Raw genomic sequence first — 10618 nt, 5'->3', positions numbered from 1 at the left:
TACACATTCAATCACTGATTCACTTGCTCTTTCAGGGGCCAGCCTGATACAGGGAAGGGCAGTTTGATTCCTGCCCTTGTTAACATTGTTACAATGTATAACTTACTTATGAAACTAAATACATTCAGTTGAAAGTTGAAAGGTGAGGAGTATAAAATATAAGCTACAAATGCCATGGCACACAAATAGATAAAAATACCAAAATACAAGGGGAGATACAAAATGCACACATACACATTTTAAAACACAATTCCTTATCTTAAAGTGAAAGAGAGAGAAAGGAAGAAAGGTAGAAAAAGAGAAACATATCCAAAGAGGGGAGAGCAAATGCAGGCAAGAGGAAAAGGGGGCTTTCTGCTACAGTGGCATGTGGCTGGACTTGGGGGGAAGTCGGGGGGTTGAGGGGTGGCGTGTAGCTGGATACAGGGGTGGAGGGTGTGGTGCATGGCCAGACACGGGGAGGGAGGTGGTGGGGTGGCACGCAGCCGGATGCAGAGCAGCGGTAGTGCGGTGTGGTGGGTGAGGGCGGCCACCGCTGTGTGCGAACTTCCCCTCCCGGCCAGCCTGCTGGCTAGGTGGCACCTGTTTCAGCCCTGCCCACTCTGTCCCCACCTGCACACACCTCCTAGGGCCTTCCCAAGTACCCCCAATTGACAACCCCTTCTGTAGGAATTTTAGGGAGGACAGTGGGACACACTGTTTTGTGCCTTGGCCAAAGGACTTTGCTGTGGAGGGAGGTATTACTTGTACTTTCTCACAGCCGACTGTGCCATTTATTATGTGTTATGGCAGTGGTGCTTACCCCTTAGGTCCCATGGGCCAGATGAGTAGTGTATGGCCAGTCCACCAGTTGGATTGCACCCTGTGCACCCAGATCAGCCTTGTGCTGCTTCAGCCTGGCCCTCCACACCCATATCGGAGCCCATGTACCCTATCTAGAGCACAGAACCAGAAAATCTGACCTGTGGGGTACCCCATGGGTCCAGAAATTTGGCAGTGGGGAAGCAGTGGCCAGTCCCCTGCTGCCACATTTCAGGACCTGTGGGGAGCCATTTTGATTGCTCTAGTTACTGCCCCAGGGAGTTAAAGCAAGCCTGACAGAATTGGTAATATGAGCTGTTGTTTGAAAAGAAGTTTGTCTTAATTGTTCTAGTCAGTAAGCATCTGATTTCAGTAAACCAAGACTTGCAAGGTCTTACTAAAGTTTCTCTATTCTTTATTTTGAAAACTTGATTGCACATTAACTGTGTGGCACAGAGGCTTTCCAAAGAGAAGTGATACAACAAATTAAATTTGCTGTTGAAAGAGCATTAATTAGCTTTGGTCAAAGTCAGTGGTATAGCTTGAAAGGTGCAGCCAGGTGCTTGGCAACATTGGCCTCTGTTCCCAGTCAGGTAAGAATGCTGCTGATAAGCGTGGTTTCAAACAAAAGGCTGCTGTTTCATAATTAATTGTTTCTGTTTATACACTCTAGCTAGTTTCATTGCCATGCAACTCTTTAATAACAAAAGTAAAATGTTATCCCTTCCGGTGAGATCTCTTACCTCCCATCTATGGGGCTTACTGTGAGATGTCTTACAGTGTCCTTTTCATTATGCTTTCATTTATCATTCAGTCAAACTGTTGAAAATATTCTGAAGTTGTTAATTTTTAAATCCCAAAGTCCCAACGGTGTTAAAGGAGTTTCCCTGTAAACACAGAGCTATGTTGCTCCACGCCCAAGTATGACACTCCTAATCTTAACTTGGTCAGATTGGTAATGAAGAATTGGATCAGATTCAAACCAAACATGTATAAAAATCCCCAATTTGTTGGTGCTTTGGCTACACCATCTCAAACAAGGACACTGCCAGCTAAACCTCCACATTTGATTTAGTAATGCTGCTTCGCAGATTACAGGTAACCTTGTGGATAGGCTGCTGACAAGAGAGGCAGAAGCAGGTCTACAGACAAATCTTTTATTTGCTTGCACTTGAAAACATGAAAACCAACATTTATACTAAACTTTATCTAGCTACCCCCAACAGCAAAACATTAGAACCTTAACTGGCTGGGGAGACTTGGGAGGTAGAAGGAGGGTGGCATGCATGTTGGCAGCAGGTCTTTTTGAATTTGCCGAGTTCTCCAAATTTCCCTCCAGCCTATTCCCAATATTTATAAATGGTTTGTTTTAATATTATAATAAATGATCTCTTATTGGTTTTATTTCAATTTCTTTGTTTGATGGAAACTTTTGGAATTGGACTGAACCAGACTTCTTGTGGACTTGGAAGCTGTCAATTAGTTGGGTTTTATATCCTTGGATATATCCTTCTTATCTCCTTTTCTTCCCCATTGTGGAATGTTGTTCCTGTTTCTTCTTTGCCTTACTTTATTGTCTTTTCTGATAAGGGTGTTTAGGTTTTTACAAACTATCTAAGACTTTTTAACAAAAATGTATTTATTATAGCAAAATAGCATCAAATACATTTGGTTACATCAATCACTACTACTATTTTAAGATAAAGCTATGATACAGTATATATGGATTATTTAATGTCTGGTCTTGCCTTATCTTCTTTCAGGCCTTGTGCTTTGTTTAATTGTGTTTGATGGCTTCTTTACTTGCTGACGAAGTCGTCACATCTGCACAGGTTTGAACTATGGTCACTCAGAAACAGGCTTTGGGCTTTCTGTGTAGTGACACTTCTGCAGCTATGCCTAGATTAGAAATGGCCAAGGGTGGCAACAAGGCCCAAAACATTATTAATCTTGAAACATATGCAACAAGTGTCTCCTCTAAAACACAAACAATCATCAAACTGTGATAGCGTTAAGAACAGTGGTTCTTGACCTTTTTAGGCTCAAGGCACTTCTGAATAGACTTGGAGGCCCCCACTCAGAAAATGCCAGCTCTTGGTTTTCACACTTTTTTTGGCCTACAGAAAAATAATAGAGCAGTTTTTCTGTTTCAGAAAACTCAGAAAGGCCACCAGTTTATCTTGTGAATCAGGGTTGTGAACCTACTGGTGCCCACATTGCATAGCAACCCATAACACCTTTGAAAGGCTCTCAAGGCACGCGAAGGTGGCACGGCACCCCGGGTGGGATCGGTGTTACAGTGATGATGTTGCTGTGATGGTCCAGGAACGATGCAAGAGGCGAGGGTTTCTTAGGGCAGTATCTTACTGGACCACCTGCCCAGCTGGGATAGAGTTAAGGCAGACTTTGGACAACAAGGCATTTTTCATCAGGTTTCTTTATCTTAACACTGGCACTGTTTTGTTCTCCAAGTGACACTTCATGATTTTCCTTGGCACCGTTGCTGAAGGGGGCACGGCTGCATGGTCAAATTGAAGCTGGAGAGAAACCAGCTGTAAAGTCACTGGGTGTATTCAGACATCCAGGTTGTAGCCGTATCCATCTAGAGGCAAAAGGAACCAGAACTGGGGGCAGAGGTGATCACTCCTATTAGACCAACTAGATTTTTGCTTAAAAAAAAAAAAAAAAAAAAAATTGCAAACTTCCGGGCACAAGCGCCCTTCTTCAGGCATAAGAGAAAACTGTTTTCTTCCGAGCGGGGCTGGTGCCCTGCCAGCCGGTGCCTGGTGCGCGCTCTGAGGCAGTGGGGCTGTGGGGGCCGCCCCGCCCCATCACCTAGGCGGGCAGGCCTTCTGCCACACCGTGGGGCAGGCCCCAGCTCCGCCCATCCTTTGCCAGGATCCAAGATGGAGGCAGCGCCTTGCATCGGTGTAGTCTCCATGGAAACGCCAGGAGGAAATCTCCATGTTCTCGCGAGACCTCTCATGCGCACGCACCGTTCCCGAGGCAACGAAGCAGCGTGAGGACGGGAGTTTGGCCCTCGCCGGCTGCCGTTCGCACCGCGGGACTGGAAGGTGAGAGAGGCTGTGGGGCGGCCGCGGTTACCATGGCAACGTGTAGAGGGGCCCAGGTGAGGGCTGCACTGGAGTGGGGGGGAGGGCTGTGGGCGCGGCCCCCCCTCCCCGAGAAGAGGCGGGAGTCGCTGTGGGCACCTCGCTGACGGCATCGCCCCTGGGCTCGGGCCTTCGCAACGGGGGGGAGGGGGGAGGCTCCTGACGCCTGCCGGGGGGGTGGGCAGGGTCGCTGAGTGCGGCGGAGGAGCAGAGACTGAGGAGGGATTTGATAGCAGCCTTGATGACAGCAGTGCGCCCTTGTGGAGAAGGCCAGGGGCACACTGGGTGCATTAGTAGGGGCGTTGCCAGCAGATCGAGGGAAGTGATTCTTCCCTTCAGTTCGGCACTGGAGAGGTCACATCTGCAGTACTGCATCCAGTTTTGGGTCCCCCACTACAGATAGGATGTGGACATTGGAGAGGGTCCAGCAGAGGGAGCCAAAAATGGTGAGGGGAGTGGGGAACATGACTTCTGAGGAAAGACAGGGAATTGGGTTTATTTAGCCTGGAGGAAAGGAGAGGGGATTTAACAGCAGCCTTCAACTACCTGAAGGGGGGTTCAAAAGAGGATGGAGCTAGATGGGTCTCAGTGGTTGCAGGTGACGGAACAAGGAGCAGTGGTCTCAAGTCGCAGCAAGGGAAGTTTAGGTTAGATATTAGGAAGACCTTTCTCACTAGAAGGGTAGTAAAACACTGGACCAGGTTACCCAGAGAGGTGGTGGACTCTCCATCCTTGGAGGTTTTTAAGACCTGGCTAGACAAAGCCTTGGCTGGGATGATCTAGTTGGGGCTGGGCCTGTTTTGAGCAGGGGGTTGGACTAGATGCCTTCTTAGGTCTCGTCTGACCCTAATTTTATACTATTATTAAGAATGGAGTTATAAACAAAACAGAAAGTATCATCCTGCCCCTTTATACATCCATGGTGCATCCACACCTTGGACACTGTGCCTAGTGTTGGCCCTATGCCTAAAAAAGGTGATAGAAGAACTAGGGAAGGGCCAGAGAAGGGTAGCAAGGGTGATTAGCAGTATGGAGGGGCTTCCATATGAGGAGAGACTAGAGGCTAGGCCCATTCAGTTTAGGAAATTGATGCTTGAGGGGGGACATGAAAAGGGTTTACAAAATACTTAATGGCAAAGAGAAAGTAAATAGGGATTTATTATTTGCACTGTCTCACAATACAAGAACTAGGGGTCACAAAATGAAATTAGTAGGTAGTAAATTTAAAGCTAGCAAAAGGAAATTATTTTTCACAGAGCAGGTCATTAAAGTGTGGAACTCGTCACTGCAGGATGTTGGGGAAGCTGAGCATTTGGCCAAAGGGTTGGACAGATTCTTGGAGGAAAGGCACATCGCATCAGTAGCTACCGAGCATGGGAGTTAGGGATACAACCCCTGAATCCCAATTTCCTACAGTGTAGATGCTGGAGGCTGCAGGTGAAAGAGAAACGGGGAAGAAAGCGCTGGTCATACCCTGTTCACTCTCCCTTCTAGCATCTGCTCCTTGCTGCTGTGTGACAGGACCGTGGGCAAGATGGGCCTGTGGTCTCACTTAATAAATGGCAAGTCTTATGTTCTTACCCAGTGTGTTGGGGGAAACTGGGCTGGGCTTCATATATAAATTATATAGCTATAGATTTACATTCCAGGAGTATAGATTATGTTGGTAGCAAGTCACTAATGATGACACACGTTCCTGTATTTTGATTCCCAGCCTTATAATAGTTGAATTTTCTAACCTTTGTGTTTGTCCAGTTTCCACCACACAGCTACATACATTGCCTAAAGTCTTGGAGCCAGGTTGTTGCCCAAGATTCTGTGTCACAATGAATGCTGAAAGGGAGAGTGAAATGTGTGAGAGGCAGTCGTTTTGGTGGGTGATGTCTTTTATTGGACCGGTGGTATGGTTGGGATTGGATGTACTCGGACTGTCTGGCTAGAAATAGACATCTCCAAATGAAATGGATCATCTGTGTCACAGCACAGTTGATCCACTTCATTGGGTAAAACACATGTTGCCCCTTATCCTGCCCATTGATGGTGTACAGTAAGGGGTGATGTGCTGTCCTAGGGCTTGAGGAACCCTGTCCTTCAAATCTCTGCAGTTCTTGGACAGGATTTGGCCCCTCAAGCCTGAGAGTGCCTGCCCAGCTCTCCCTGCTTACCCAGATCTGCCCCTGGGATCTTCAGGGGCACATCTGAGTAAAGGGAAACCCTGACTGATTCCGCTTACCTAGATGGGCTCCCTGAGATTCCAGAGGTGGGTCCTTGCATACAGGCACAGGGCTCCTGTGCCTTTACTTAGAGATCTGTTCATGCTTTCCTCACTTATGGAAATGTACCCCTGAGGAGCCCCAACTTCTTTGCTTAAAGAGAGGTACCCCAAGATATCCCAGGGTGCCTTTCTGTAAGCAGGAAAAAATGGGCTGGTGCTCCAGGGGCTTGAGGGGCCTGATCCTATATGGGAATTCCCAGGATGCACAGGTCTGGGCCCCTCAAGCCCCCCGTACAGGGCATTTGGAGACTGCGGGCAGCTAAGGATGCTTAAAACTTTTATGGCAGCACAAATGCAACATCAAGGAACATCTGTTTCTACCCTCTGGGTGTATCCAGATGAATGTGTGCGCAAGGTTTTCAGTGCTTCAGAGCTATTTGAGGTGCCGCAAGCCACATGTGGTGCACATGCACCTGTTCATTGTGCTGCTAATTTGCAGTGTAGTGCCAAAATTTGAAACTGAGAGATTATGGTACCTGCCAAATTTTGGTCATAAAGTGAAGCTGGTTTTAAGCAGACACATGGCTTGGTGATCAGCACAAGACTGAAAGTCAGGAGTTCATGTGCTGTTCTTAACTCTACTTGCTTCCTCTTCAATAAGTTAAAACTAAATTTCCACGTGGTGAAATTGTTAGATGTAATTGTGTTTATAAAGAATATCAAGAATTTCTTATGTGGCTCTATAGAATTGCATGCTAAAGGTAGATCTAAATAGTTTCTTAACACATGAACGACAGTTTACTCATCCATACTGGAATACTGTAAACAGTCGCGTAGGATTTTACTGAAGTTTACAAAAAAAATCATCTTTAAGTTGAGAGCAAGCATGGGAAGATGTGCTTAGGTGTAACCCTCAAAAGACTAATGTTAAGAAAAATTGAATGAAGATTTGTGATCTGATGAATGTTTTTGCCTCCTTTTAAAGTCAAGGGGCTTAGTAAAGGGGTTGAGAATATATGATGTCTTGTAGGATCTGTCCTTTGACTGAAATTATCCTTGAAACCATGGGAAGAGCATTGGTACTATGATGCTAGTCCTGCAAGAGAATAGATTTTATTTTATTTTTTTTATTTATATTGTTCCCCTTGTAAAGCACTATGAATATATAGAATTATGTTCAGTGCTGTGATTTTAATTACATCTTTCATTAGAATGATGATTTTGTATTGTTGAAAGGATGGAGGGAATCTTGTTGAAACCTGTGGGTGTAACTATTATCTTTCTGTGAGATAAATATAGAAACAGTAAAGCTTTTTTGTTGAACCAGATAGCTGGAACAAAAGTAGCTTCCACCTAAAAAAGATACAAGTGCATTTAGTCTGGCTTGTGATGGGTGGGTGGAGGGTTTTCCACTGGGTATTTTTCTATGTAGGTTAGTATGTTTGTGAAAGAGATGCAGGAAAAAAAAACAGAGAAAGAGCTTAAAGCAAAATACATAGCCTGACTAAGCACTGGGAATGAGGTTCTGGGTACAGCTTGCAGGGTGCGTTTTAGTTTGAATGCTCACTAGGAAAAGACTGAGCAAGAACATTGCTGTTTATTTAAGTTCCTCCTTTGTTCAGGGAAATAGGACTCTATGTTTTGTGTTAAAAAATCAAAGATGCCATCATTTTCTTTTCTTAATCAAAACAACCCTCAGGACCCAACATTTTGATTAACTTCTGAGGTCAAAAAAGGGTAATACTGGCTGGTGAGATGTGGAATCCAGTGCTGAGGAGAGAAATATGAGTTGGTATTCCTGTTGAACTGAGGTATAATAAATAATGGACACTAACATTACATTTAATTCTCATCTGATAGTTCACTCTGGTTGTGTTGTATTCTTTTGTCTATGAGCTCTCTTGTTCGTTAAGACCATAAGCCTCTCAGCCTGTTGGTCATACTTAGGTGATATTTTGATGTACTTTAGCCCCTTTGATCAAGCACTGATGCATTTTACAAATGGTCTGTGGTAAACTTAAGGTTCCCGGTCTAAAACCAAACTCAAGGCGATATGCATTGCTTCCAGGAGGTAATGTACCTCAGGCACACAAGCAATGAGAAACTTTATAAATGATGGGTGGTCATATGCATGTTTTGGGGGTTAAATGTAAGAACGAGTTAAGCTCTTTCAAATTAGTTCAGCTACCTGAACCAATAGCAACTTCCACCAAAAACATGCACAAGTCATCCCTCAAATCCGAGGTACTTGTAGAAGGAGGGTAGTAGTTTGTGTGTCTGTGAAAAAGAGGTAGAGGAGCCCCACAGATACAAGGAAGCATCAAAGTCAAGGATACAGCAGTAGGAGCTTGGGTCTCAGAAAAGACCTAGAGTGATTTTTGGACTGAATTCTGGCTGGACTCTAGCACTTGGGGCTGTTAATAAAGATGCTGTCTCCTGTTTGAACTGAACTTTATGCATTCTTGGTAAATGAACAGGGTTGCAATAAACATACATAGCTCAATATCCTGTTTCTCATGAGTGCAGCAACATTCAGAACCTCAACTTCAGCTAATATTTTGGGTTGAAAAAGGGCTAATGTTGTTGAGGCTATTCAGAGAGTTACAAATTGGAGGCTTGGGCTGCGTTTACTGCACTAGATTTCAAACAAATCTAGTGCCCCTCTGGGCAGAAACCTAAAGCAACTGTACTTTTTGGTTGCATTCTACTCAGAGTTTTGAAGTTCATCTGAACTCCAGCAGCCAATGTAAACCATATATCAAATGTAGTTCATAAAGTCATAATCTAATGGGTAAGGTTCCATAGTATAGTATGTCTTGCTCAGTGGGCAAAATCCAAGTGTTTGTGGAAATTACAATAAAACACTGAAACCCATGATGTTTGTACCGTTAACATTCTCTTTGATTTTAACTTACACTGAAATGGCTTCAATGTAACACATATAAAGGGGGTATTTGTTGTATGTAGTTGTTTGTCTGCTTTTATTCTTCATTTAACCATAATGTGGCATTAATTTAATTCCCAGAGCAATACATTGTGGGGATAGGCATTGAATATTTTGACTGGGTATAAGGAATAAGTGATGTTTTGATATAATGTTTTGATTGGGCATAAGAAACAGGACCGTATTTCATGGTATATAGGTTGACACAGTGTATAAATTGACCCCCGGCTTTCTGATTTGAAAGGTAAGGATTTTCATAGGCATGATGCGCAGACCTTAGGAGGGCGGGGGCAGTGGCGGAGCTGGGAGGGAGGGTTGGGGGGGCTACGGTGAATTTTGGGGTGGCTGAAGACACCCTCGTAACCCCTTTACTAATGCTGCCGCTGCCCGCCCTGAGCACAGCCCGGCCCAGCCGCCTACTGGGAAGAGCTTGGTGCTGCCCCGGTCCCAGCCTGCAGTGGCAGCCCACCCTCTCCCTGTGTGCAGACCCAGGGGGCACACACTAGGGCAGTGCGAAACTTCAGTCGCTGATTCAATTCAGCAGAGATTCAGCTGGATTTGGCGGCTGAATCTCCAAATCCAAATCAAATCAGGAGACCCATTAATTTCTTCGAATCAAATCGGAAGTCTCCAATTCGATTTGGAGAAATTCGATGATTCGGACAGACACAGCTTTGTATGTTTTTTCTACATACCTCAAGGTACTAGGCAGCTCGTGAATGCTGAGATGGTGGGGCAGATGGAGCATCCCACAGGAGCATAGGGGTGGTCCCCAGTGCACTCGGTGGTGGACCTGGAGTATTTCCAGTCCACTTCTGGGTCCACTGTGGAGTGTATAAGGGACACCCCCCTCCAGCTTGGAGACTGGTGCCTCCTGGGTCTGTGGGGGCTCCCAGGGTCCCCCCATGGCCGATTGCTGAGCCGGGGTGGGGGGGGCAAAGGGGGTCCCCCACATGCTCAGCAGTGGACCCAAAAGTGGACTGGAAGTAATTCCAGTCCTCTTCCGGGTCCACTGCCGAGCATGTGGGGGGGCCCCCCCATGCTCGTGTGAGATGCTCCATCCACCCCACCATCTCAGCATTCACAAGCCGTGCCTGGTACCCCGAGGTATGTAGGAAAAACATTTAAAGCTGTGTCTATGGCTGAATCGTTGATTCTCTGAATCGGAATGGAATCTTCAGATTTGGATTTGGCCGAATTGAATCGGGGCAGTGATCCAAATTAGCGAATTGAATCATTGTCCCCTAAATTGGGTCAAATCCAAATTGAATTAATACAGCCTGCTTTGCACACCCCTAGCACAACCCCATGCCCTCCCAGGGTGCATGCACTGGTAGGAGCTGCCATCCCCGCCCCACGTGCTCCTCTGCTCCACCTCGGATGTGCAGTGCTTGCCCCTGCCCCACTCCCTCCCTCACTGTGGGGTTCTCAATCTGCCCCCCTCCACACCCCTTCCCTCCCCTCCCCCCCACAACAGACTTACCAGCTGGACGTTGCTCTAAAAGCTGCTCGGCTGCATATCGGTATCAGCCGATATGGCTCCCC

At 46.0% G+C, this 10618-nt stretch overlaps 1 protein-coding gene across 5 annotated transcripts in view; it reads left to right on the top strand.

Moving 5' to 3' along the window:
* The first annotated feature begins 3745 nt into the window (after nucleotides 1–3745).
* The window catches only part of CCDC181 (coiled-coil domain containing 181), a 25430-nt gene continuing 18557 nt past the window's right edge, over nucleotides 3746–10618 (top strand). For 3 of the 5 annotated variants that reach the window (XM_025210913.1, XM_006029449.3, XM_025210914.1), the window contains exon 1: nucleotides 3746–3875. In XM_025210913.1, coding sequence (XP_025066698.1) covers nucleotides 3766–3875 — 110 coding nt within the window. In that variant the 5' untranslated portion in view covers nucleotides 3746–3765. Of the gene's footprint in view, nucleotides 3932–7826; nucleotides 7941–10618 lie in introns of those variants that run through there. The other 2 variants (XM_006029451.3, XM_025210912.1) reach the window with 2 other exon arrangements.

This window comes from Alligator sinensis, unplaced genomic scaffold (assembly GCF_000455745.1).
Source record: "Alligator sinensis unplaced genomic scaffold, ASM45574v1 scaffold327_1, whole genome shotgun sequence".
Taxonomy (NCBI): domain Eukaryota; kingdom Metazoa; phylum Chordata; order Crocodylia; family Alligatoridae; genus Alligator; species Alligator sinensis.
The sequence above is the reverse complement of the archived record's forward strand: the minus strand, read 5'-3'. Positions and strand labels throughout refer to the sequence as shown.